Raw genomic sequence first — 27,595 nt, forward strand, 5'->3', positions numbered from 1 at the left:
TAAATAGTGCTGCTATGAACACTGAGGTGCATATATCTTTTCAGATTAGAGTTTTCATCTTTTCTGGATTTATGCCCAGGAGTGGGATTGCTGGATCCTATGTTGTCTATTTTTAGTTTTTCAAGGAACCCCATACTGTTTTTCACAGTGGCTGCACCAATTTACATTTGCACCAACAGTGTAGGAGGGCTCCCTTTCTCCACATGATCTCCAGCACTAATTATTTGTAGACCATTTCATGATGGCCATTCCGACTGGTGTGAGGTGATAACCTCATTGTAGTTTTGATTTGCATTCCTCGGAGTGTGTTTTTATGACCTATCTTGTGAAATCTCACACTGACTCTGCTCTATTCCAGTCATTAAAATGGAATAGCTGAGTTCGGCCCACCTCTTGAAGAGAGGAGTATTAAAAAAGTTTGTGAAGGCAAGTGAGTCACTTTGGAGAAGCAGAAAGGAAATTAAGGGATGGAAACTGTATGCCCTCTAAATCCTTATATGCGCTACTGCCAGCTTATTCTCCTCATATTAAAGTTTGTTCATGGGATTCTCCTGCTCAAAAACCATCATAGTTTTCCAGTGCCTGTGCCCTCTAGGAGAAAGATTAAACCCTTTCACATGTAATTCAAGACATTCCATGATGGCGCAGAACTTTCCCGTCTTCTCTCCCACTGCCCTTTTCTCTTTCCTGTGATCAACCAAACCGAGTCACTCCTTACTCCTCATACCTTTCCCTCTTGTTTCTTCTCCTGCAAATGCCCTTCCCACCAATCTCAACATCTCAAATGCTGCCTAGCCCACTGGTATCTGCTGAAAAGCCTTTTCTTCCAAGAAACAGTGCCTAACCATCTCAGCCAGAAATAAAATCTTCCTTTTCTGAATGTCAGGAAAACTTTATCAGAACTTCTCTCATAGCAGATGTCATTTTCAGCCTCGTGCTGAAATGATCCATCCATGTGCCATCTCTCTCCTACTGGACTTTCAGCTTCTTGATGGCCCGGGTCACATTTACCTTGGTCACCTGGCATCCTCTGTGGCAAGTCACCTTGGATCTAGAAGTTCAATAAGTCTTTGTTCATTTTACTTGCAAAAAACAGGGTGGGGTGTGCAATCTTTAGATTCTTTTCTTTTTGATCAAATGATTCAGCAAAATTAAAAAAGAAAAAACGTTGTGGATGTTAGGAGAATGGACTGTCATAGAGCAAGGGCAGACATAGAGAGGTTATTTTGAAGCTCTTGGAGTATCTAGGTGAAAGTTAGAGAACACCTGGACCAAGATGGTGGCGGTGAGATGGGGAGAAGTGGAGAGATTTGAGGTAGGTTTCTGAAGTAGAGCTGATACAGGATTTGCCTTTGGACTGGATGTGGAGGGGGGAACAGAAATTAAGGATGACTTGCAGGTGCTTGGTACTGGTAATTGGAGCTGGTGGCTCCACATCCTGAGAGCCGAAGAAGGCAGAAGCACTGTATTTGGGGTGATCACGGGGATGCTGAGATGCTCATGGGGAAACCTAACGGTGAGATCAAGGTAGATACACAAGTCTGGAGATCAGAGAAGACACAAGGGCTAGTGGAACGAATTTGAGAGTTCTCAGTGTATTGATTGCTTTAAAGATGGGGGATGAATGAGGTCCCTTAGGGAGAGAGTGGGAAAGACAAGAGTCCAAGTCTCTGTGCTGAGGCTCTGCCGTCTCTAGAGATCACATAGGTTGAAGACAGAGAAGTGTTCTTTGGAGGTAGAAGGAAGGATGGCATCGGCAGGAGACTGGAGACAGAGAGGCCTGGGCTGAGACATGAATAGAAGATGAAGAATTTAAATATGTGGGTGTTTATTACACTGGTACCGGATAAGACCCTTCAAACTCTGTCTGCCCGGACTCCTAAGCATCTCCCAGCTGTATTCCCTCCATTCCCCCGCCTGCCTCAATCTCAGTTACTGTCGAGTCTCACCTGGACGTCTCATCAACACATCCTAACTGGTCTCCCAACCTCTGCTTTGCTCCCTTCAGAGCCTTTCTCTATGGCAGCCAGGATGACCTCTGAAAACCCTACATCTGACCATGCCACGCTCGTGTTTAGAAGCTTTCAGTGGCTACCCATTATCCTGGCTAAAAGGATAAAGTCCAAACTACTTGCAAATTTCTAGGCCAACTGGCTCCTGCCTATCTCTCTGGTATATCGCCCCCCCCCCATTTCATCTCCGCTCTCCAGTCATTTTCTTTTACCGTCCTCTTTTCTTTACTGTGCCCTATTCTCTTCAACCTCCAGGTTCAAGTCTGAAGTCTCAGATTAAACATCATTTCCCTAGAAGGGCTTTTCCTTGCACTGTCTTTGAGGTCAAGACCCCTCCCCTCTGCCCTTCCCTTAACATCGGACGTGGCTTTTTTTTCCCTTTCTTGGCCATTAGCACGAGATAGACTGGGTTCATGGTTTACAGCTACATCACAGCACACGACACCGAGTAGGCACCCGGGAAATACTTCTTGAATGGATTAAGTGAAATCAACTTCTGATTTCCAAGGAAGTTCTCCACCAGAATTTTTCTTAAGTAGGAAAATATCTTAAAAGACTTGAGAGCACTTATGTTAAGTAATGCAAGCTAATTTGGACACTTCAGACAAGGCTGTTTAAAAACGACAGGGCAACAGTATCTCCGGAGGCAAGACCGACAGACCCAACTATTCTAAATCATTGCTGCTTATAGACTGAATGTGATGTTTCCATTAGGGATTGTTTCTTAATCCATTTAATAATAAGTAACCTTTTGGTTGAAGGAGAGGCGAGTTAAATAATCCCTGATTCTGTAGATGCAATTAGTTGTACACATATTAATTTGCCTGCATTTAATTCAGGCACCATTTTAAAAAAAAAAGTCCAAGAGGAAAGGTAGTGATAACAGCAGCCATCCATTCTTCGTAACATTTTCAGGAAGCAAATGAAAATGAACCCTGAAACAAGCCAACAGCAGGGGCGCTCCTTAACTTCATACACTTTAATCTTGTGAACAGAAGCTGGAGCCAAGTCGCTGAATCAGGAGCCGTAGACCTTCCCCTCTCCGGGCTCCTGCACCTAACCTCGGTGCAGGTGTCCTGACGGCACCTTCAGTCAGCACGACCCAATCTGAGCTCATTATCGAACTCAGGGTCCCTTGCTGCAACCTGTCCATCTCCAGGGCTCCCTGCCTCCGTGGTGCGCCATCGCTGGTGCACAGGCTGCAAGTCTCAGCAGCATCCTTCCAGGCAGGCTCCTCAGTCCCCCCAACCAAGGCTGCAGCATCCTCAGGAGTTAACCTGGATCACAGCAGCTCCACACCAGCGCCCCCAACCCTGCCACTTCTTAGCTTCCGTTAACTCCCACTGAGGCCTCTTAACTTGCATTCTCACCTCCAGGCTCCCTCCAGAAGGCCTGTGGCCTCACGCAAGAGAAGCAATTTCAAAAACCCAGATATGATCTGGTCCTTCCCTCAAAGTGAACAAACCAAAAAAACAAAAAACCAAAGAGCACCCCACACATTTCATCCTCATCATAATAACTAATACTTATGGAGCACCTACTGTGTGTAAGCTCCATGCTCGGTGCTCTACATACATTAGTGCCTTAAATCCTTCCCAATAGTTCTCGGCAAAAAAACCAATTCCCCACCGGGATCTCACCCCACCTGCCTGGCCCACTTCACCCAGGCCTCTCCCTGGCCTGCCAGCTGCCAGCCTCGGTGGCCTTTGGGTTCCAAGGATCCCTGGCCACCTTCGTCCTGTCAGCTCTGCTCTCTTAGTGTCCTCGTCCTGGTCCAGCTTGCTTTCCTCCTTTGCCATCTGACTCAGCTCAAATAGAAGTTTCTGGGAGAAGCCTTCTCTGATCGCCCCAAGCGGGTCTCTCCTAATGGTCTCAGAACAGCAGCACCTGTCACCTTCTGTCCTGATTTCACTTGTTTTCAGATGAGGAAAGAAGGGTTGCATGGAAGCACAGTGGGGCCGAGCCCTCTGCAAGTGGGCTGTGAGCAGTCTTCTGGAGCTCTTGTCTCTAAGGCTCTCTCCTTACAGATGTGGGTGTTACCCTTCACAGGATCCAAATCTGGTGGTGGTAACATCCCTGCTCAAAACTTCCCCTGAGTATCATCAGGCTTTGATTTTTTGACCACCTGCTACATGTTGGGAACCAAGCTACTGGCTTTCGAAGCATTCTCTCAGTTATCCTTAGCAACCACCCCACGAGGTAGGCCCCCTTTTCCAGGCCGCTCTGTGACATCCGTGGGCCCTTGACACTTTTGCCTTCTTGGACCCTTCTTCCATAAAGAAATATTAAAAATTGTATTTTACACATTTGTTATAAAAAATTGTATTTTACATTGCATTAGTACTTCATACCAATTATGTTTATACAAATCCAACCCTGGCTGGATTCATTATTACACTACTCATTTTTCTTCTGATTTTAACAGATATTAAAACATTTTCATGGCTCTACACGGTGTATCTGATAAGTGGGCCCTGCCCCTGTGCCCAGGTGTCAGGTGAGGAAACTGATGCTCAGAGGACCAAAAATCGCAATGAAGAAGGGGCAGAGCCGGGACCCGAACCCAGGCCAAGTGTGAGTCTAGAGCAAAACTTCTATCGGGAGCCAATGGGGGCCCAACCAGGTTGTGTCCCTGGATCAGTTAGGGATGCTTCTATTTGCAGCAATGTGGATGGACCCAGAGATTATCATACTAAGTGAAGTCAGTCAGAGAAAGACAAGTATTATATGATATCACTTATATGTGGAATCTAAAAAAAATGACAGAAATGAACTTATTTACAAAACAGAAACAGACTCACAGACATAGAAAACAAACTTATGGTTACCAAAGGGGAAGGTGGAGGAGCGATAAATTAGGAGTTTGGGATTTGCAGATACACACTACTATATATAAAATAGGTAAACAACAAGAAGTTACTGTATATTACAGGGAACTATATTCAATATCTTGTAATAACCTATAATGGAAAATTATCTGAAAAAGAAAGTATATATATCTATAACTGAATCACTTTGCTGTATACTTGAAACTAACACATTGTAAATCAACTATACTTCAAATATATATATAAAATCAGAAAATCACTCATATTTATTTTTTTCTCTTTCAAAATTGTTTTTATTATCCTTTTGTTTTCCTGTCTCAAGTTTTCTTATAATTATTACAGTTCGACTGCACATACACATTATATTGCGTGTAAATACATATATACCCTATACTGCACTTTTTTTTGGTTACATGTATGTACTAATTATTGTTTCTAAGAACAGATTAGATCTTTGGCTTTTTAAACTTATATAGTTATCAAAGGAATAAAGCCAACTACAAAGTAAAAATCAACAGAATGCGGTAATCCAATCATAAAGGACAAATATACTTACACATATTCAAGAAATTAAAATAATAATTAATAATAATAACCCATATTTAAAAAAAATTCGTAGGTTGCCTCTGCCCTGGTAGGCTGCCCTCTGCGCCCCGCCCCCTGCCTCGGCCACGCCCCCGCCCGGCCCTCTGCCCGCCCCCTCGCTTCCCGCCTGGGCGGAGGCGCGTGTCCGCTGGGGGCGGGGCCGCGGGGCCGCGCGTGCGCTCGCCCATCCGCCGTGCGCATGCGCGATGCTCGCGCGCGCGCTCGCGGTAGAGGATGGCGGGGACCGCGCCAGGCGCCATCATGGACGAGGACTACTTCGGGAGCGCGGCCGAGTGGGGCGACGAGGCGGACAGCGGCCAGGTGAGGGGGGCACCGGGCGCCCCCGACGAGGCCAGTTGGTCTCCGTCGCAGGCGAGCCGGCCCCGCCCCCGCCGCATGGTCCAAGCACAGCCCGCCCCGCCCCTTCCTGCCGCGCGCGCCCCGCGCCCCCAGCCGCCGCGGGCCCGCCCCTCACGCCGCTGCCGCGGGGGCCGAGCGCGCGACCTCTCGGGGGCGGCGGGGGCGGCGGGGGCGGCGGGGGCGGCGCGGGCGGCGCGGGGCCGGGCAGCGCTGCGGGGACCCGGGCCCCCGGGGAGGGCCTGGCCGCAGGGCCCCGCCCCCACTGGTGACCGCCGGCCGCGCTGGGGCGGCCTCAGTGCCAGACGCTGTGGCTCCCGAGTCCCCGGGTGGGTCGGACGTGAGGTCGAAGGTGGAGGAGTCGTCTCAGCCACACGGTTAAAAAAGATAGTAATACTTTTCAAAAAACAGTCCAGCCCAGCATCATGAGGGGGAAAAGTGGGAGTTGGGCCCTCTCCCGTGTGCCTCACAGTTTTGAAAACCAGACTCGTGGATGCCTTGGGCGGATTTAAGCCATCCGTGGGCTAAGTGACTAGGAAAGGATCGTTCATCCTGGACCATCCGGCGTTTGCTGTGGAAGCTGAGGACAGGTCATAACCTTCCCCCCTGAAGACAAGGGTTGGGAAGCCGGAACCCGGCGTTCTAGCTCAGTCAGGGGACCCCAGCCTTACACGCATCTTAAGACCCATCTGAAGTGCTTATTTGAAATCCTCTTCTCAGGCCCCTCCGCTGGAGACTGCGAAGCAGTTGGTCTGGAGGGGAGCCTGGGAACCTGCCTTTTATCAGGAGTCAGAATTTAGGCATGTTTAGGACGTACTGAACCGGTGCTGGAAGGAAGGAAGCACAGAGCAGAGCTTACTTCGTTGAAGGGGCGGGTGGTGCAAAGAGGGCTTGGAAGGAGAAGTCCAAGGATGCGAAGATCGACGCTCTGTTCCTGGAGCTGAAAGGAGCCCTGTGTGGTTAGATGCCTGGTGGAAACTGGCGTGAGGTCCGGGAGGGAGCCGCTTCAGAGGGGCCTTTGAAAGCTGCTGAAAAGTACGATTTGTTCAACAGTGTGGGACAGGGAGTGACACCGACACTCGAGTGTTGGGTCATTCCACGGCGTTGGAGGCTTAGCGTGGAGTGCACGGATTCGGATTTAGCTGACGGAACCCCTGTGCTGGCTCTGGGCTTTCATGCATTATCTCATTCCACCCTCAGGATACTGAGTTGGCTGTCACGCTGCTCATTTTGTAAATGGAGAGAGTGAGACAGGAGGCGCTAGTGGCCTGCCCAAGGTCATGAAGCTAAGAAATGGAGGACTGGGGGTCCGATGCAGGTCCGTTGTCTCCATGGCTGCTGTAGCTAACTGCTGACCCACCGAAGTGGTCCAGGTGTGAGAACTTCGGTGTCAGTCAGTTTAGTGGGGGGTTGCGGTTTCCAGCGTCTTGTTCACCATGTCATAGTACTTGTCACCCTTCTAGTCAGAGGGGTTTACAACGAGGCCATATCTGAGGACCAGTGCCTTCACTTATTGACTGAGCACTCCAGTGATTTGCCTTATGCAGTTGGGACTGGCAGACCCGGGCCCAGACATCCCCCCCAGACAGGAGGTTGGACGGGGTCTCGGGTTTGGAGAACTTTAATCATGATCCTAATTTGGCCCACCGACCCTAACAGGCTCTCATCGATGAGAGGGGTGGACTAGGTGCTCATTTCATGTTCATTCTAACTTACTTCATGGAAGAGGGAAAGAAAGTCAAGGAATGTGACACAAACTGGATTTTGAAAGACAGCAGTAGATCAGTTTTTGTGACCCAAAATCTGTTCACTTGACTCATGTTCGGCAGATCTGGGGAGGCAGGAAGATGGGTAAGGAGGCTACTGTGATGTTAAGCCCAGATGATGGACGAAGCTACTGAAATGCAGTAGTTTAGTCTGGCTGCAGGTTGCTGGTGGGGAGTGGCAAGGGATGGGAGTGGCCAGGAGAACCAGTGGAAGGGGAGGGTCATGCTGGAACTTGGATGTCTTTTCTTAGGGAGAGAGGAAACTTTAATCAAGAAAGAAACACCAGATTTGTGGCTTCTGAAGGTCATTGTGGCATCAGGAAGGAATGAGACTGAGCCTCTGGTGGACCGTTGCTACTGCAGGCATGCACACTATAAGGAAGGGTGGAGGGAGGCGTGCAAGGAGGGGCCACATTGGGTAGACATGTGGGGGACAGAACTGATGGGTCTTTGTGACAGGATGTGGGGGTGGGGTGGTGGATGGAAATTGAGGACCACTCCTAGGTTTTTGAGTTTAGGGTAACGGGTAGATGATGGAATCCTTTACTAAAATACGGGTTGTAGGAAGATCTGTTAAGAGGGAAAAGAGAGGTCAGTTTTGGACCTCATGAGTTTGGAATGGGACATCCCGATGGAAATGAGAAAAGAGAATTCTCAAGTGTGGAGCTTGAGAGAGAGAGATCTAGACAGATTCTAGATGTATGAGCAGGGAGGTGGCATGACCCAAGAGAAGATGTGGAGGAGCAGAGAGTGCCGGTAGGAGCACAGGCTCACAGGGTGAGTCTCGGGGCGCAGGCCGGCGCCCCTTCATGGCCTTACTCAAGGCGCCCACTCAAATAAGATCTGAGAGGAGGCCCCTGGTCTCCACAATGAAGGGATCTTGTTCCCTCTGCCCCCAAAGCATGCCTTCAGGATGTAAGTCTAGACCAGGGGTGGGCAAACTTCTCCATAAAGGGCCTGAGAGTAAGTATTTTTGGCTCTGCGGGTCTCTGTCACAGTTCCACGCGCCGTCACAGCGGAAAGCGACCGTAGACAATGTGTGAAAATACAGGCGTGGGCAAGGTGTGTGCCTAGTGTCCAGCCAGGCCTGCTGATTCGAGGCAAGTCGGAGATCTTTCTGCCAGCAAATTGATGGCTTGTGCCTTCAAGAATCACTTGTTGGAAAGCGTTACGTGGCATGTGTGAGAACAATAATGATCGCTGACAGCTATTGAACTTCTACTAAATGTCAGGTACCGTGCTTGGCTCTTCCAAAAATTAGCACACGGAATCCTCCCAACAGCCCAATGGGAGAAGGCACTGTTGTTCTTTGTGTAAGAGAGGAGGAAACAGGTGCCCAGATAACGTATCTTGCATGAGATGAAGGCACTTGTGTGACTACCGTACACACATGTGCCAGCGTGCAGTTGAGAGACCAGCCCACTTGGTGTGCCTCTGGCTTCCCTCTTCTTAGCCTGTCGTTACTGGTCCAGCGTACTTCCTGAGACTGTCGTGAGAGGCAGGTGAAACGCGTGTGGAATACTTTTGACATGGACGGCGTCATGTGGGTTTAAGGTGAGGATGTCTGTATTAATGAACAGGTGGCATGGCTGTTTTTTACCAACAGCAGGAGGATGACTATGGAGAGGGAGAGGATGATGCCGAGGTCCAGCAAGAATGCCTACACAAGTTTTCCACCCGGGATTATATAATGGAGCCCTCCATCTTCAACACTCTGAAGAGGTATGTGAGAAAGGTGGTTTGTTCGGGAGGAGGCGGGGATAATTTAGACAGTTTTGTAATAGACCCAGAAGATGACATGTAAAAGTAAGAATAATGGGATATTGGAATGGAAGGCTTCTGGGGTCTTCCCCAACTTAAAAATCTCAGTAACCTGTCTTCTCCTCTGCCCCTCTGAGGGCCCCCACCCCCACGCCTTGTGCCGTTCATCTGAGTGGCATAGCTGGTTCGTTGACTTTTCTAGGTATTTTCAGGCAGGAGGGTCTCCGGAGAATGTGATCCAGCTCTTGTCGGAGAACTATACTGCTGTGGCCCAGACTGTCAACCTGCTGGCCGAGTGGCTCATTCAGACAGGTGCTTTGTGGGCGCCCTGGTCATGGCTCGTCACCTCCCTCTCTTTATAATAGACCATTGGATCATTATAATGCTGGTAAATGGGAAAGGCCTTCTTGGTTTTCCTGGTTTTTAAGACTTCTGTAAGTAAGAACTGAACTTCTCACTCATTTTCATCTTCTTGATTCTTACCTTTTTTTTAGGGGCAGGGGAGGAGGTAATTAGGGTTATTTATTTATTTAGTTAGTTTTAGAGGAGTTACTGGGGGTTGAACCCAGGACCTTGTGCATGCTAAGCACATGCTCTACCACTTGAGCTATACCTTCCTCTTGATTCTTATCTTTGATTCAATAATCGAGATTTGCAGGTAGCCTGCAAATGTGATGCTCCCCGCGCTGTTCTCCCCGCCCTGTTGTATACAGAATTAGACAGCGCATGTCTAGTGCGTCACTTTTGAGGTGTGTTACAGCAAGCGGTAAATGAGGGTAGTTTAGGACTGGGTATGGTGATGGCTTTTAGCTAATATGATCAAAGTAGAGCTTTACTGTAAATCCACTGAACTGGGTACAGACGACATCACAGAGTGAGTACTGCCCGGAAACTGGTCGGTTCCTTGCTGTCATGGTGATTACATGCGAATGTCCCTCTTGCCTGGCATCTGCTCTGTTCTCCTGCGCGGGGTATGGTTTTCCATCCTCCTACCTGTCTATTGTGGACGTTTGTCCTTGTCCTTAGCAAGGCTTCGAAGATGTCACTGTCCTTTTCACGTGGACAGACATCCTTGTGTGTTCTGCCCTGTGCTCCTTTTTGGGTCTTACCGTTAACTATGATTAATATTGATTTTTTAAGAGGCCCCAAATCCGAAGTGGTCAGAGGCAGTCCTGTGATACCTGATGCACTTGTAGACTCTCGATCTCTCTACTTGTTCTACAGTAACACAGCGAACTGAGAGACTGCCGCTTTCACCCAGTTGCTTTCATCTTCTGTCAGGTGTTGAACCAGTGCAGGTTCAGGAAACTGTGGAAAATCACTTGAAGAGTTTACTGATCAAACATTTCGACCCCCGTAAAGCGGATTCTATCTTTACTGAAGAAGGAGAGGTGAGGAACCTTTTTCCTGTTTCTAATACCAGTTCCTGGAGTCTTATGCTAATTCCGCGTATACAGTGGAGGGCGGCGGGCTGTGTGAGTGTCGTGAGAGTTGGGGTCTGAAATCAGGGTGTGAGACAGAACTTGCAGAGACAGAACTGCCCGTTAAATGCTCTACTCAGGGCGGTGAGATCTTGACGCCAGGAGGCAGCTAGGTGCTGAGCTTGCGAGGAGGAGCAGTGGGGTCTCACCTCCCGTTTCGTGCCACTCCCGGGGCCCGGGCCCTGGCCTGTCAGTCACACAGTCGGAGAGCCAGAGGCACATTTTCGTGGCTGCTCCACATGACGACGGACAAGACCACCTGCGTCATGCGTCATTTCAGTCGCTTTATTCTCTTTGTCACGGGCACACGGCTGACGGCCGAGAGCCAGTTGGGCTGCAGCCAGTTGGGCTCGCAGCGCACGTGCTCCCGCCGGCCTCGGGCATCCCAGGAGGCGCCTTGCAGCTCGCTCTCGCGGAGCTGAGTTTTACACCGGCCAGAGTGGGCGTTCAGGGCTCTGGCTCTGCCACTCAGCTCCCGCGTGTCCTCGCCAGCCCTGGGCCTGTGGGGCCACGCTGGATGCTCGGGGCTTCTCCAGCCGCACTGTTCTGTGATTGTTCACAGGGCCCCTTATCTTGCCATTTGTGTCTTGTCAGACCCCCGCGTGGCTTGAACAGATGATCGCACACACCACTTGGAGAGATCTGTTTTACAAGCTGGCGGAAGCCCATCCAGACTGTCTGATGCTCAACTTCACCGTCAAGGTGGGAAGAGCCCTGGGGTAGAGACAGGTGTCTGTGAACAGAGTTATTTGGGCTGCTTGGTTGGTAGTCTCTTTCCTTTGAAAGGTCCCACCGGCTTGTTTGGTGAAGGTCTTCATCGTTTCACGTTAGTGAGTCTTAAATTGAGCAAGAAAACGGAATCTGTATGTTCTGGGGTTGACGTAGACTGTTTTAGGATTTGGCAGGAACACATCAGAGCCATTTGTGTTCAGAGAGGAGCCATAGGAAGGCCTGGCCCGTCTCCTCCATCTCCCACATGAAGAGCCAAGGGGGTGGTTGGCTGGGGCCACAAACCTAGTTAGTGGTGAAGCAGGAATCCGGGTAAAGGTGTGACCTCGCGACCAGGTTGTGCTTGTCCCTCCTCACCCCCCACCCCAGACGTGGCGGGTGGGCCTGAGGACACTGTGTTTGGCTGCTTATTTCTGCGTTGTAGCTTATCTCTGATGCAGGATACCAAGGGGAGATAACCAGTGTGTCCACAGCCTGCCAGCAGCTGGAGGTGTTTTCCAGAGTACTGCGTACCTCTCTAGCTACAATTTTGGACGGAGGAGAAGAAAACCTTGAAAAAAATCTCCCTGAGTTTGCTGTAAGTTCTTTACTTTCTGAAGCTCTGATTACAAGGAGGCTGTTTTGGGTCCCACGCGTTCACACATGAGGTGCTCTGTGTGGAGGCTGTCTGGCTCGGAAGGCGCCTCCCATGCAGAACGGTTGGCGTCTCGCTCTTCTGTCTACAGGTGTCACTGCTGCGATCATGCGTCCTAACACTCTCTCCCTGCAATTTTTCAGAAGATGGTGTGCCACGGGGAGCACACATACCTGTTTGCTCAGGCCATGATGTCCGTGCTGGCCCAGGAGGAGCAGGGCGGCTCCGCCGTGCGCAGGATCGCACAGGAGGTTCAGCGCTTCGCCCAGGAGAAGTGAGCGGGGCTCCCGGGTGCTCCCTCCGCACCCCTCCCATTGCCCTGTTTCCGCAAACGAAGGCTCTCTCTTCCATTTTGACATATAAGTAAACATCCTGGTAACCTGAAGAGCTAGAAGAGTCAGGGTGGTTCTCACTACATGGAGACAGCCTGCATTGTAAAGTTCTGCTCTATTGAATATTTTGTAAAGTATCTGATTATCGTTTAATGCACTGTTTTTATGAACCTGAATTCCCAATGTATTGGGATTCATCAGTGGCAAATGACAACAGTCCTGAAACAGTTACTCAGTCGTCTAATTGTTAGATTGCCTGTATCTTTGAACAAAATTAGCCCTTACTAGCTTTATTTTCTACTAACAGAATCTTAAGATACACAAAAAGTACATGGTTCCTTTTGGGAAGTCTGTGAGCCGGACTGAGTCATTCTTCCCCAGTTAGCTGTAAACGCTGTTTTCTCGGGTCCATTAGTGAACATCCGAGTGAATGCAGAAATAGGAAGAAACAGAGGGACCCCAAGAGTTGAAAGCATAAGTGTGAGAGAAGGAGGGAGGGAGAGAGGGAAGGGGAGGGCGAGGTGGGGTGCCACCTTGTCGATGATGGGGTATGTGGTTTTTTCCTAGAGGCCATGATGCCAGTCAGATCACGCTCGCCCTGGGCACAGCTGCCTCCTACCCCAGGGCTTGTCAGGCCCTCGGGGCTATGTTGTCCAAGGGCGCCCTGAACCCGGCTGACATCACGGTCTTGTTCAAGATGTTCACAAGCATGGACCCACCGCCTGTTGAACTTGTGAGTTGCCTTTCATTTTAATAAGATGGAAAAAAATAAATAAATAAGATGGGACACCCTCAATGCCAATTGGAAGTACTGCTTTGGAAAGTTGGTGTTCCTCTTACTTCTCTTAAGTCAGTGAGTGCAAATTCCTATTGAAATATCTCTATCCTTTCCCTGGTCCTTCCTCATCACGCGCTTGACCCTCGCACGCCCAGGGCGCCTGCAGGGGTGGATGTAAGCCGGCAGTCCCCCACAAGTGTGTATGGACTTACCTACCTTCTCTCTCTTTCCTTCTCAGTGAGTTGTGTGTTTCTCTGCAGATTCGGGTGCCGGCCTTCCTGGACCTGTTTATGCAGTCGCTCTTCAAACCCGGGGCCAGAATCAACCAGGACCACAAGCACAAGTACATCCACATCTTGGCGTACGCAGCCAGCGTGGTGGAGACCTGGAAGAAGGTGCCCTCAGTTCTGCGAGTTCTTGGACTTTCAGGGAGACAAGACACCTCTTCTCCTTGGTGTCATTTGGGCATTTTGGCTGCAAGAAATCATGAGCCCAACTAGTGTGAGAAGTATCTTTCCTAGTGTTTACACATCAAACAGTCAAAGTGCTAAATGTCTCAAGAAAATGTGCATCGCATCTATAATACTAATTCAAACTGTAATTGGAAGAGACTTAAAAGGTGAACTGATTTCCCTAGCCACAGGCAAACGACGGTCTCCTTGGCTTTCAGTTTCTGTGTGCCGTATGTGGCTGGGAAGTTTGACCTGGGAGATGGGGAAGATGGTTTGCAGAGAGAAGGGCGGACACAGGGTCACCCCCACCCCCAGGAGGATGTGTGCCCGTCGGGAGTCACCGGCTCTCCTGTGCTTTCAGAACAAGCGGGTGAGCATCAACAAAGATGAGCTGAAGTCAACGTCAAAAGCTGTTGAAACTGTTCACAATCTGTGCTGCAATGAGAACAAAGGGGCATCTGAGCTGGTGGCCGAGCTGAGCACGCTCTACCAGTGCATCAGGTGAGCACAGGTAACACTTCCAGACGGGGTTCTTTCGGGAGGGGGCCGTGTGAGTTTTCATGTTAAAAGCTCAGAAAGTATAAAAAGATTCAGAGATACTTACTCATTTTATTTATTTTTTCTTTGTTAAATGTATATAGAGAAGTTTAAACTGTTAGCATGAGTAATTTTCAGGTATTTACTTGCCAGAAGTCTGTTCACAAAAAGGAAGGAAAAAGGAAGGCCAACCAGAATACAGAAATTGATTTGAAGCAAAGGGTCTAGTTACAGTGAAAGATAGACCAATGAAGTATTGCCTAGATGGAAATGATTTGTGATTATGCCAATTATATAAATTAAGCATTTACTAGAAAAGCTTACAAGTAGGGTGCCCTCTTAGGCATTTGAATCTTTCCCCCGTTAATTTGTTCTAGGGTCAAAGAAAGGGTTTGCTAATTAAAAGTAAACTTCAGCCCAGTCCACCAGGCTCACTGACTTTCGCTTGAAAGCAGTGAAGTGGCCCCCAGTCACTGGGGGTGGAATTCGGGCTCCTGCACCGCACGTCTCAGAAGATGCTGGCTGAGCAGACGCAAGAGCGGATCAGTGGGACAGACAGAGTTGTTGTTTTGTAAATCTTCCCAACCATTCAGCATCGATGTTTGTTTTTTTTTAAGTTTTGTTTAAAGGAAACATTCTGCCTCATGTACCTGTAGGTTTCCAGTAGTGGCAATGGGGGTGCTGAAGTGGGTGGACTGGACTGTGTCAGAACCAAGGTATTTCCAGCTGCAGACTGACCACACCCCGGTACACCTGGCGCTGCTGGACGAGGTAGGCGGGCTGCGTCCTCTGCGTCTGTGCCTTTTCTTGTTTATTTGCCTTGTTGGAGTACAGTCAGTCGCAGTGTCAGTTTCTGGAGTACAGCGTGGTGTCCCGGTCGTGCCCGTGTGTACATACATTCATTTGCATATTCTTTTTGTTAAAGGTTATTACAAGATACTGACTATCGCTTGTGCCTGTCCCTCCAGCCCACCTGTTCAGTGCATTCAGAAGACATTCTTTTCAAAGCTAGTTATTTCTATTCTAAATGAGGATTTTCCTTTTAAGGAACTAGTCTCAGTGACTCTATAGATTTCTCCACTTTTATCAAGTGTCCCTGTGGGGATGAGGAATGGTATGGAAGCTGACCAGCCCGGGGCTGAGTGGTGGGGACTGCTGGGGGCGGCCGTAAGCCGTCTCTGTGGCCACAACGGTGATGGCGGTTATCCGTGGCTGAGGGTGCGCCCAGAGACCCAACCGCAGTGCTCAGGGAGGCTCCCTTTGGCCTGTTTGTAGATCAGCACCTGCCACCAGCTCCTGCACCCCCAGGTCCTGCAGCTGCTGGTCAAGCTGTTTGAGACTGAGCACTCCCAGCTGGACGTGATGGAGCAGGTGAGCGGGTGGCCCCAGGGTGTGGCATAGTGGGGGAGATGCCCCCTTTCTAAGAGACTGTTTGCCCCCACTCTTGTAGCTTGAGTTGAAGAAGACGCTCCTGGACAGGATGGTCCACCTGCTGAGTCGAGGTTACGTACTTCCCGTGGTCAGTTACATCCGAAAGTGTCTGGAGAAGCTGGACACCGACATTTCACTCATTCGCTATTTTGTAACTGAGGTCAGCAACACACCGTTTGTTTCCTGTTTCATTCTGTTTACCCTAGCAGTGCCCTTTTTGTCTTAATTTCTTTGTACCTAACTATGAGAACTGTGCGTTCTGATAATTGTGGTGATGACAGTGACACAGATAACAGCTTACCAAACAGCTCCCACCTGCAGGAACGTATTGTGAATTTTACCTGCATTAACCCCTGGGTGTCTTAGTGTTGGAGGTGGGAATTGTCGCCTGGAAGCAGCAAAGTGGGGAGGGAGGGTGGTTGCCCCACAGTTGCCACTTCCCCAGCTCACAGTCCGGCCCTCCTGCAGGTCCTGGATGTCATCGCCCCTCCGTACACCTCTGACTTTGTGCAGCTTTTCCTCCCCATCTTGGAAAACGACAGCATCGCAGGCACCATCAAAACGGAAGGCGAGCATGACCCTGTGGCAGAGTTCATAGGTAGGGCTGGCGGGAGGGTCTCCGCGGGTTTTATATGTCGTCATTTCCGTCGTGTCTAACCCAGTGCCTGTTTTCCTTCTGTCCCCTGAAGCTCACTGCAAGTCTAACTTCATCCTGGTGAACTGACTTAGAGCGTCCTCCAGGGCTGAGCAGAACATTCCAGGAAGCCAGCTGTGGAAGAACCCTTTCCAGAAGCTACGGTTGAAGAGGCCCAGTCAGCATCTTGGAAATGGGCTCTGGTGGGAGGAGGTGGGTAACTCTTTTAAAAAGGAAACTGTTAGCAAAGTGAAAACCTGCTATTATGAACGGTCCCCTCTCCTTGTAAGTCCAGGGCTGCCCATGAATCCTGTTTCCAGAATTCACTTCCCCCAGTATCGGAGCTGGGTTCCCATTACCTCTCGGGGTGTAGCCACCTGTCAGCCCCAGGGCGGTGGAAAGTCAGAAACCGAGACTTAGGTGAACTATTTTCAAAGATGACTTAAGGTTTTCACCAGACCTGATGGTTCGTTCATATTACTGTGACGCGTTAATTTTCCAAAAACAAGGAGAAGCCTGTCTGCGTTGGAAGGCGCAGGCCCTGGTGGTGCCATACTGCTGTGTAAATAAAGCACACGGGCTCGGGGCTGCTGTGAAGCTGTGCACTTTATTCATCACTGGGGCAACATGAGACCGCCGCCCCCTCCCCCCCTTTTCAAGGTGACTTAGGAGTCCGCGAGACGTCCGCAGTTTCGCTCTTCGCCACCGCACTGCAGCCCGGTCGCCAAACCATAGGCGGCAGGACACGGAGGTCGTGCGGATGGCTTCTCCGGTGGTTCCTGCCGCCTTCGTGGCAGGACGCTGTCCCTGCGGGCATCCCAGTCCTGCCCTCTCGGGCTCCCCTCGGGATGCTCCTTCAGCCTGTCTCACACTTGACGGCGCCCCCTGGGCGCTCAGTGCCCTCCCAGCCGTCAGGTATGTGACTGTGACCCCCTAGTTCCTTCCGCTCAGGCCTGAGACGAGGGAGCCTCTGGTCCCAGCTGGCGCTCTCATTTCCTTGGAAACTGCTCCTTCAGCGACATCCCTCAAACGATGGGGTCCCCGAACGAACACTGCCCCTCGATAGCAAGGTTGTAGTTGGCGCCCTTGCCATCCTTGTAGGTGCTGGTCACGATCCTCATCCAGCCCCGCTCGCCCTGGGGGTGGGACCGCAAGTCAGCTGTGTGTCTGCCCCCCCCAACCCCCCTCCCGGCTCTCCCTCCACTCTCGGCCCCAGACCCACCCCCTCCGCCTCTTCACCCACCCCAGGCTCGGGCACCTGAGCATCCAGGCCGCCCACTCGGCTGCCCCTGCCCTCTCGGGACCCCTATTCGGAAAGCGTTTGTGAAGCATTTAGCTTAGCAAACGTTTGACGTGAGGGGTGCTCGGCCCTGTGTGCCAGAAGCTAATCAACGCAATGAAACGCTGGGTCTTTAGACCGGACGCCTCGCCTGCTGCTCCCCCGTCTGTGGCCGTTTAATAGAAACTGCCGAGATTCATCGCTTCGACGTGAGTCATTTCCCCCCGCTTCATAATAGTGAATTTCTGTATCTTAAGCTGTTAATGGTTAATGCTAGGTCTTAGAAATGAAAAGGCAGTTAATTCCCTTAGATTTTTGACCCAAGTCGAAGTATTTTTGAAGAAACTCCACAGTGTTACTTAGGAGAGCTGGGACTATGACAGGAAAAAGAATGAGATGGTTGTAAAGGAATAAGCGAGCTAAACGGACACCTCCCAAGCAGTGCTGCTTAGCCGGGGCGGTCCCCCGCCTCCCCCAGGAGACACTGGCAACGTGTGGGGACACTTGGTTGTCACAGCTGGGGGGTACAGAGAAGGAACAACTGCCGTCTTAACGAGTTGGGGCCAGGGATGCTGTATGCCCAGGACGGGGACGGCCCCATGCTTGCTTCTGCACGGGAGCACCAAGCCCCCCCCCCCCCCCCCGCTCGGGGCCACAGTTCTCAGCTACAGAACCGACAGAACCAACAGAACCACCAAAGGAAGCGGGGTCTCGGGGAAGGCGTCTTACCCACGGTTCTCCCCACGAATTGCGGACAATCCAGTACTCGATGCCGTTGCTGACACCCCACCCAGCCACGGAAATGATGTGGTTTATGAAGGCCCTCTCGTGGTATTCTGCGAAGATCCCTCCAGTGTAGTTAGACATCTTTTCTGTTGCCATTATACCGCAGCTGAGAGCAAGCAGTTCAAGAATGAGCACTTAAAAGAAAACAGTAGTATCTGCAAATCCCAGACTCCCCATTTATCCCTCCGCCCTCCCCATCCCCCCCCCGTTAAAGATGATGTGATGTACGTACATACGTACGTACACACACACACACACCACTGCCCAGCCATACAAAAGAATAAAATGCCATTTGCAGCAACATGGATGGACCCGGAGATCATCAGACTAAGTAAAGTCAGGCAAAGAAAGACAAATACCGTATGATATCACTTAGGTATGGAATCTAGAAAAATGACACAAATGAACTTGTAACAATAAAAACAGACTCACAGACACAGAAAACAAACCTACAGTTACCAAGAATTAGCACTTCAAATGGAAACTATTTACCATTGTTAGAAACACTCACGTACACCCACCTTGGGGAACGCGCATCCGATGACTGCCCAGACCTCCGTGCTCACCCCCTCGGCGCCCCCAGGCCCCAGCCCAGGCTGGTCCCGCGGCCCGCCTACCCCGGGGACCTCCCTGCGTATGTGCTTCACTCCCAATCCTCCTACGCCGGGTGCCTGGTCATTTCAGCTTTGCTTTGGAGAGAACTCAGTGGCAGCTGTGCCTCCGGCCTCGTGAAAGGGGCCAGAAGGAAAGGGGCGAGACGCCCGGCGACCAGCCCGGCGGGGTCCTGGCGCCTCACCTGATGGGCCCGTTGGCGTAGATCTCGGCCATCATCTTCTCCCTCCCGGAGAGGGAGCCGTAGTCGCCCACCTTCCAGAGGGTGTAGTTCTGGATGACATGGCACTCCTTGAACTCCGTGCACGTCCCACACTGGTTAAACTTGTCACACGCTGGGGGGACAGCAGGAGAGCCAGCGTGAGGCTGTTTCCTCATTCAGCTGCTGACAGGAAGCACCCAGATCTCACCTCCACCTTTCTCCCTGCGCTCTCCGTCCAGCAGCTAATTAATAATGGAAATCAGCTTGCCGGCGGGGCTGTTTAAATGACGACCTTTCAGCTGCAAAGAACTTAGGAAAAGCCCTTCCCCAGGCCATGGCGGAAAAGACAGATAAACATTAATTAGCGCATAGTAGGCCCTCAAAAGTTTATCTTTTCTTTTCCTTTAAAGGCCAGGAAAAAGGCCTTTTCACGATACTCTACAGCTGAGAATAGCGTGTACTCAAATCATTAGCTTTTAAGATGATAGTGTTTTTGGATAGTGAGCAGGCCCACACGTCTTTGAAAAAAATAAGTTTTTTTTGTTGTTGTTATTTTGGTTTGAGGAGGTATCAAGAATTAGACTTTTTTCCTTTTTTTGTTTTGGTTGGGGGAGGTAATTAGGTTTATTGTTTTATTTTTAGAGGAGGTACTGGGGATTGAACCCAGGACCTCATGCATGCTAAGCATGCGCTCTACCACTTGAGCTATACCCTCCCCCCAGAATTAGGCTGTTTAAAAAAAATTATAATTATAACTGTTAGTTCTGGAAGACTCCACACCATCACCTGCATTCTTCCTAGACCCTAGACATTATCACTGTTTACCCCACCCATCCTGCCTTGGGCCCTCAGCCCCACTTTTTACTGCTTTCATGTTAGCTGTTTCTGTTTAGTTTCTTATCTGTCCAGATTCCTCCCCCCAGGACATTAAATTCCTCGAGGATTAAAGTGTTGGTTTAATTCGTCCCTTGGACACCAAATGCCCAATACAACTGGGAAAAAGGTGGATCTGTGCCCACATTTGATAAGAAAGACAAGAATATTCATTGCAAACAACAGGTGATTAGCTCCACCTGGCCCTGTCCTGCTGCGTGGGCCCAAGGGCCCTGGGATGGACAAGACCAGTTCCCGGTGGGTGGAGCCCCAGGGACCACCTGATGCCCAATTCCGAGTCTTCAATTCCCCCATCCTCTTCATCAGGCATGGGCACCTCTCCTTGGTTCTCTGACCCCAGCTGTATCTACCAGTTCAACAAGACTCACCCAACCTGTCTGGGGGGATTCCTTCTGGCTGGGCCACATGGCCCAGGAGGCAAGGCGAGGGGCCCCCGTGGGCGTGCGATGGCGCCTAGGGTAGGCCCAGGGGCCAGAGCATACCTTTTATAGACGGAGATGGCAGAGGCAGGGAAGTCCCCGGGCTGCTGGCAGTCCTGCCCCTCCTGTCTCAGGCGGCCTTTTGAGTTTATCCTGGCTCTCTGCTCTGGTTACGAGGAAGCTCTGACTGGGACAGGTGACTTAAATCTACCCACTATGAGTGTAGGGCTTTTTTTCCTTTGGTTTCCAAGGGGAACAGCCTGAAGAATGTGCTAATTCCAGGCCAGCTGGGGTCCCCTGGTCCATGCAGTGCCCCCTCAGCTCCAAATCCACCAGAATCCTGGGTTCCAGTCGGAACTGCTGCTTCCATTTTGGGGCACAGCCGGCCTGCTCTCCCCATCCTGCTCCTGGAAAACTTACTCTCCCCTCGACAAGTGTTCCCCTAACAAAGGCCCATGAAAAACCACCAGAATGCCAGCGCATCAGAACCCAAATGCCATGGCCAGGCCTGGCCGCAGGACACACAGTCTGGAGACCCCTCCCCAAGTCTTTGTTGTTGGTCTTCTCAACAAGGACCCCAGGCCCCAGTTCCCTGATCCCCCAGCGGCAGGGGGCTCCCACCTCTGTCCCGCCGACCCCCAGTGCCCTGGCCACAGGGCCTGAGAAGTGTGTCTCTGGGGAAGAGGGTGACAGGTGTACGGGGGGCGGCCGGCCTACCTTGGTCCTTGGCCTGGTAGTTGTTGCAGGTCTCGTCGGGGATGCCGTGCAGGTGGGCGTACTCCCACACCTGCAGGTCGTTGCCCCCCTCGCAGGAGCCGGCGTCTGCGCAGTCGATGACGTGCTGCACGGACAGCAGGGCCGAGGGCCACGCCCCCTTCCTCTTGATGTTGATCCGGTCTGCAGGGCAGGGGCGGCGCCACCCGGTCAGCCTGGCCGCCCGCGCTCCCGGTGCCGCGCGTCCCTCTCCTCCCGGGTCTCCCATCTCCCGGGAGCACTCGGGGCCTCTTCCCCACGCTGGTGTGTCTGCGCACCACGGGGGCCGGGCCAGGAGTGTCCTGCCTGCAGGCTGATACAGACCTGGCCCCGAGGGAAGGTGTCCAACAGCACAGACCGCCCCACGGCACCCACCCAGGGCCCGCTGGCCCATCTCCCTTCTCACGCACAGACAGAATCCTGTGAGGCCCTGCAGCCAACCCAACGTGGGCCAGTCACCTCACTTTCCACTTTCCCAAGGCAACGACTCCATAGCCACACACCCCGCCACCCGCCGCGTGGCCTCGCCTAATGTTCACACCTCCAAGTCAGATCTCACCACGGCCCCACCCGTTCTTTACCTGATGACAGTGGCCAGGCCCTCTGCCCACGCCCTCCGCCCACAAGCGGCCCCCTCCAAGCGCACCCTTCCTTTCTTCCTGCAGCCCCAGGCCCACCTCACATCCCCAGGGTCACACCGCCCAGGCCCCCCTGCCCACAGGGCTCTCCAGCTACTCATCTGAGCAGCCCTGTGCTTTCTGGAACCTACCACCAGTCACCAGCCACGTGCCCGCAGCCTGTCCTTCAGGCCACCCCCAGCTGCATCTCCCCAGTGCTCTTCCCGGGGACACCCCTCTGTGGACATCCCTCCTTGGGCCCTCTTTCCAGGTCTCCCCAAGCTCCCTTCTCAGCAGTCCCCCGGCTGTCTCTGCCCCTCCCAGCGCCGTCCCGAGCCTCGCTGACCCTCCAGCTGGCACCACTTCACACACTCACTCTTCCCCTTACTTTCCTGGTCCGCGGCCCCTCCCACGGGGCTCCGTTCACAGCTGCAGCCCCTGGTCCCATCCGTGCTGCTCAACACACAGCAGGAGCTTCGCAAACGGCGGGAAGCCTGGCCCTGGCTGCTGAGCCCCTGGCAGCTCCGCTGGGAGCCTCGCCCCGTGCTGGGCAAGGCCTGGAGGTGGGGGACGGCCCCCTTCACCCCCACTGCTGTTACCCACTTCGCTTCCGCTGGAAATCTCCTGTGTCTTGGTTTTCTTACATGCTGTGGTTACGCAGGGATGACCCCATCCAGGGGAGACACTCGCTCAAGTATCGGGGTAGAAGCCAGAAGGCTGCAGCCACTTTCAGACTGGCTGAGAGGAGAGTACGTGTCTGTACACAGGGCACACGGGGCCTGGTCCTGTCCTCTGTCCTCCAGCTTTCCCAGCACCCCTGCACACTGTGCCACCTCCCTTCCCTCTCACTCGTTGTCCCTGCGGCCCCTCCCTCATTCCATGATGACCTCAACTCCACCTGCGCTGCTCCAGCCAGCCTGGAGAGGCTTCCACATCCCTGCGGACCACCCGGCCCACACTGGCCTTCTCCGCATTCCCCCAGCCCCTGCTCCAGCAGACAACCGGACGACCTGCAGCATCTTCCAGACCTCGGGTACCAGCGCCCTGCATCTCACATCGCCCATCCTCTCTTCAGCTCGCTTACCCCAGGGTCCCCACTCCAGCATTAGATGACCTTATGGGACCCCCACCCAATCCAGTGACAACCCATTCTTTTCAACATCCACCTCCTGCTATGTGCTCTCACCCTGCACCCAACTCAGGTCCCCAGCACGTCATCATCCTGCATCCCCCCAACCCAGGCCTCCCTTCTGTGGTCCTTGGTGGCTGAGCCAATCTCCTGCTCCTGGCCTGCACAGAGACAGAGAGCCCGGCCGGCTGGCTGTCCTCACGCCAGGCCCACCAGTCAGATGGGCAAATTCATGAGGGTCCCTCCCTCAGTGTCTCTCAACTCGAGTCCCCTGGAACTGTCCCTGCTCCATCTGAAGACTGCTTCTACTTCACTGAAGACTCAAAAGCAGGTCCCTCATCTCTCTGCCACCCAGTTCATCAACTTTCTGCATCACAGACCTGCTTCCTGTGACAGCAAGTGGCGTGTCCGCACCAGCCTGCCTGCCTAGGTCCCTCCGGCCCCTGGGTCCCTCTCTCTCACTGCATCAGCACCCACACATGCGTGTGGACCCTACCTGAAAACAACAGCCAAAAGCTCAGGCGACCCCACACCCAGCTCCACTCACTGCCCCTCTCTCTGCTGCTGAGCTCAGCTCCTGAAAGGGTGGTCCTACGCCCGCTCCCCCCCATCTCCGCTGCTGGCACCTTCTCTCTGATGCCCAAGCCATGCCCGTTTTTGTCCCTTCCCCTCTGCTGAAGCTGCTGGGGTCAAAGCCCTTGATCTCCAGGCTGACAGTTCTCTAATTCCTCATCTGATCTTGCCCCTCCCCAGCAGTGGTCAGCAGACTGGCTGCCCACCCTCCGGAAGCAGGTCCTGCCCTGGGTTCCCAGGCTGCATCTGTCTCCTATCACCCCCCTGCCTCACAGGAGCCCACTCCTTCCTTCAGGTAAGGGTGCCGCAGCCCAGTTCTGGCCTCCCGTCCACACCTGACTCTTGGATCCAATCCCTACCTAACCCACCCCTCGAGGGTCTAACTTGCTTCTCAGCACAGCCCAGATGCAACTGACACATCCCCTCCCCACCTGCTCTCTTGTCTTCCCCTCCCATCCACAGCGGCCCCTTCACCTGCAGTGCAGCAGGCTCTGTTCAGCAAGCAAAACAAAGCTCCCACCCATGTGAGGGTGCCTGGTGGGGAGATGGGACAGTAGACAGATGTAAACGTGAAAGCAGGAGAATGCAGGGCCGAGGAAAACAGGGGAGAAGATTTGGGGTGGGCAGCGCATCACCTACAGAGGGTGGCACCCATGGGAGGGGGACAGGGATCTAGCCTGAGAGGGGACCTCCTGTTCTGCAGCTCTTGGCTTCCAAACTGGGTCCCAGTTTACATAGGCTCTGTGGCAACTAAGGATTTTGTTTTATCGGCCTGAAATCTTGGGGGGTTTCAAGCAGAGCAGAAATGGACCCGATCTGGGTCAGAGCTGGTGAAGCTGGTCGAGGCCTGAGGCAGGGCGGCCAGGGGGCAGCAGCGGGACTGGTCAGGTAGCTCTGGCAAGAGCACGCACGGGGTATCTTAATGGGTGAGTGGGACTGGATGCTAAGGAGCCCCTGGGCTTTGGCCTGAGTCAGGGGAGGATGGTGGTCTCACTGTGTGAGTGGGGAGGCCAGGGAAGAACTGATTTGGGGGTGAAGGGGGTAGTGGAAGGACGAGCCTGTGAGGTTGGAGGTGTCAGGTGTCCAAGCGGGAGGGAAGGTGGCAGGTGGGTGCACAGATTGGGTCCAGATGAAGGGTCCTGGGAACCCGGTGTCCAGAGGTTAAGTTGGAAGGATGAGGAGCTGGTGAAGGGACAGAAGGAACGGCCAGGGCGGGAGGGAGAAAGCGAAAGGTGAGGAAAGCGTTTTGGTGGGGAGGGTGTAAGCAGGATGGGGACAGGGTGACCACTGGCCCTGCCACATGCAGCCCCATACTGGTGACTTTGGCCAGGACAGAACCTGTGGACTCTTCTAGGAGCCCAGAAATGGGGTGGCAGCAGGAAGCGGGGTGGCATGGAGGCCCCCTGCCCATTTGTTCAGCGAAGGCCGGGTCCCAGCCCCCAGGGTGGGGGGTGGGGGGGCGGTGGTTCAGATGTCAGACACCCAGGGATGAGAGGAGCCCGGCCAGTGAGGTGGCAGCTGGGCCGGGCGCCGTGGAAGTCCCCTTCTGGGAGTTTCTATTTTCTCAGTTAAAGAGGAAGAAGATGCTGGCTGCGGGGAAATCGTTAGAGGTCTGAGGAGAGAGGAGAGAAGCAGGCATCTGCCCAGGAGATTTCGAGGCAGTCAGTGGAGGTCTGACCTCTGAAAAGGCACCAGGTCAAAGGAGGGCTCGGGTCAAAGGAAGGCATCCGCCATCCCCTCCCGGCCCCGCCCTCCTTGACAAAAGCAAACCTTGGCCTGTGACTCCCTCTTGGAGAGCCCTTGAGGCTCTGACAGGCTCCTCCCCTGGGGGTAGGGCCCCTGGTGACCTTTTCAGCTTCCCCCTCACCCCACCCAAGCCTCACCACAAGGCCCTCTCAGTTCCTCAAGACCCAGGAGCCTTCCTGCCCAGCCTTTGCCCAGGGCCTCAAGGCCTGCCCACACCCTGCCCAAAGTCTGCCAGTGGCTCCACATTCTCCAGGGCCCATCCATCTCTACCCCAGTTTGCCCCGAAGCGCTCCAGCACCTTCAAATACCAGCCCCATCCTCCTCCTCCCTGAAGGGTCAGAAGTACAATCCAGCCCCAGGGATCTCCTCACCAGCCCCCAAGAAAGACCAGCAGGGCCACCAGGGAGACCCCACCAGATGCCCCAGCTACAGCGGGCCAGCCCTGGGGTCCAGACCCCATCCCGACTCCTCACCCTAAAGACAGCCCAGCAGAGGTCCTGGCCAAAAGCCCAGGCTTCTGGGCTCTGTTCTCAGCTGTCACTCACACATGGCCAATTCTCCCTGCCAGGAGCCTCAGTTTCCTCATCTGCAAAGTGGGAGCAAACCCAGGGCAGCTGGGAGGCTTAACTGGCATATTGCTTGAGTCCTAAGCCTTGGCCGGGACAGTGGCCACACTGCTGTTCATCTGATTAACACAAGGCCACACCTACAGCAGGCCTGCCCTATGAGCCACCCAAGTCAGGGAGTCTCTTCTGCGGTGGAATTTCAGCATGTCTGTAGGCTCTGGGAACCCTAGGCTGGAGATGGCAGAGCCCCCCACCTCCAGGCCGCCAGGCCGGCCTGCGGCAGAAGAAAGCCTAGGCTGGGGTTCAGCCTCTCAACCCCATCCCTCCCAAGGCAGCCCAGGGAGGCACGGACTCCCCCTCCTTATCGGCCACGAGCCTCCCTACCCTCACTGTGGCCGGATGGCTAAGGTCCCAACGGGAAAACGGCCAGCCTGGCTCAATATTCCAAGCCCAGGATAGACATTCTCTCAAATATTCACTCAGGCTGAAAATCGGCTTCACTTCCGGGCCCAAACACCAGCAAAGAGTTTAGTGAGTTTGCGGTCTGATCCCTAGGGGCCGAGGTGGGAGAGGAAAGGCCCTGGGAGCCATTCGTCACTGGGCTTCAGTCCTGTGACTGCTGGTCACCCACAGGGCCCAGGGAGGCCTGCCCCACACGGCACGTGTCACCGAGGCCTCCCCTAGGTCAGCTCCCCTAGGCCTGAGAGGCTCAGACACCCCATCACAGGCCCAGCCCTGGCATAGAAACACAGTCCTCTGGGACCCTGGGCTGCAGCCATGTGTGCAGACATGAAGGCAGCTGGACAGGCCCTTCTGGCCCACAGTTGAGGGGCCATGGGCCCCCTACCTACCCGCCATGGCGCTGGTGCTGCCGTGGGCCCAGCAGGAGCCGCAGTACTGGGGGATGTGCTGGTTCCTGGTGACACTGGCATAGTTGACCCCGTTCACGTTGCGCCAGTCCCAGCTCTTGGGCAGATCAGATGGAGACAGGTACTCATGAGGCCGGGGGTATGTCCTGGGAACAGACCACCACCAAAAGAATTAGCAGTAGGGCTCCTGGGTGTGGGGGTGGAGGCCAGGCAGCGCTCCCCAGAGCCCTCTCCCCTCCCCAACATGAGAGGGAGTGGGAGTGAGCCATCTCACACCAGGCGACCCCCGCCCTCTGGGGAGTAAGAAGGAGGCAGGGCCCCATGAGCGGCTGATCTGCTGTCTGCACAGGTGGGGCTGGTCCAACCCGCCAGTGTAGGAGAGCGCATCCCCAAAGCAAAGGCGCTGCATTTGACCCTCAGAGGTCAAGGGAGGCAGGGCGCCCCTGTTCCCCGCATCCCGAGGAGGCGCCAGGGGCCCCTAAAGGCGGGAGCACGCGCGAAGCCCCGCGAGACGGGCAGCCCCCCAGGCCGCGCCGACCTGCGCCCCAGCTGGGTCAGCGGGTCCCCCAGCAGGGGCCGGTAGCAGCTGCCGCCCGGGCGGAAGTGGAGGCCGGCCCGCGCCGCGCCCGCCAGCACCACGAGCAGCAGCAGCAGCAGCGGCGGCGGCGGCGGCCCCGGCCGCGCCGGCCCGGACGACCCCATGGCTCCCGAGCCGATGCCACTCCGGACCCCGATTCAGATCCCGCGCCGAGCACCCCTCCGTCGGCCTCCGCCCGCGCCCCGCCCGGCCCTTAAGGTGGCTGCGCCCGGGCGGGACACTCCCCCGGGGCGGG

General features: G+C 53.6%; 2 protein-coding genes across 3 annotated transcripts; one reads left to right on the forward strand and one right to left on the reverse strand.

Moving 5' to 3' along the window:
- The first annotated feature begins 5,590 nt into the window (after positions 1-5,590).
- On the forward strand, positions 5,591-16,903 carry NELFCD (negative elongation factor complex member C/D). Of its 2 annotated transcripts, none has more exons than XM_032461455.1 (15): positions 5,591-5,746; positions 9,155-9,270; positions 9,512-9,621; positions 10,534-10,700; positions 11,385-11,492; positions 11,944-12,096; positions 12,297-12,427; positions 13,053-13,218; positions 13,524-13,658; positions 14,077-14,216; positions 14,909-15,023; positions 15,528-15,623; positions 15,703-15,843; positions 16,152-16,281; positions 16,373-16,903. In XM_032461455.1, the coding sequence occupies exons 1-15, from the start codon at positions 5,660-5,662 to the stop codon at positions 16,405-16,407; spliced, it is 1,830 nt and encodes a 609-aa protein (XP_032317346.1). In that variant the 5' UTR covers positions 5,591-5,659; the 3' UTR covers positions 16,408-16,903. The 2 variants fall into 2 exon arrangements, with proteins under 2 accessions (XP_032317346.1, XP_032317347.1); XM_032461456.1 differs by having other exon boundaries at positions 10,591-10,700.
- Positions 16,904-16,905: 2 nt separating this feature from the next.
- CTSZ (cathepsin Z) lies at positions 16,906-27,595 on the reverse strand. Its single transcript, XM_032461457.1, has 6 exons — positions 27,301-27,595; positions 26,745-26,908; positions 21,227-21,406; positions 19,179-19,329; positions 18,326-18,488; positions 16,906-17,453 (listed from the first exon to the last, which is right to left on the reverse strand). Exons 1-6 carry the CDS (start codon positions 27,462-27,464, stop codon positions 17,343-17,345), a joined length of 933 nt encoding a protein of 310 aa, XP_032317348.1. The 5' UTR covers positions 27,465-27,595; the 3' UTR covers positions 16,906-17,342.

This window comes from Camelus ferus, chromosome 19 (assembly GCF_009834535.1).
Source record: "Camelus ferus isolate YT-003-E chromosome 19, BCGSAC_Cfer_1.0, whole genome shotgun sequence".
Lineage (NCBI taxonomy): Eukaryota > Metazoa > Chordata > Mammalia > Artiodactyla > Camelidae > Camelus > Camelus ferus.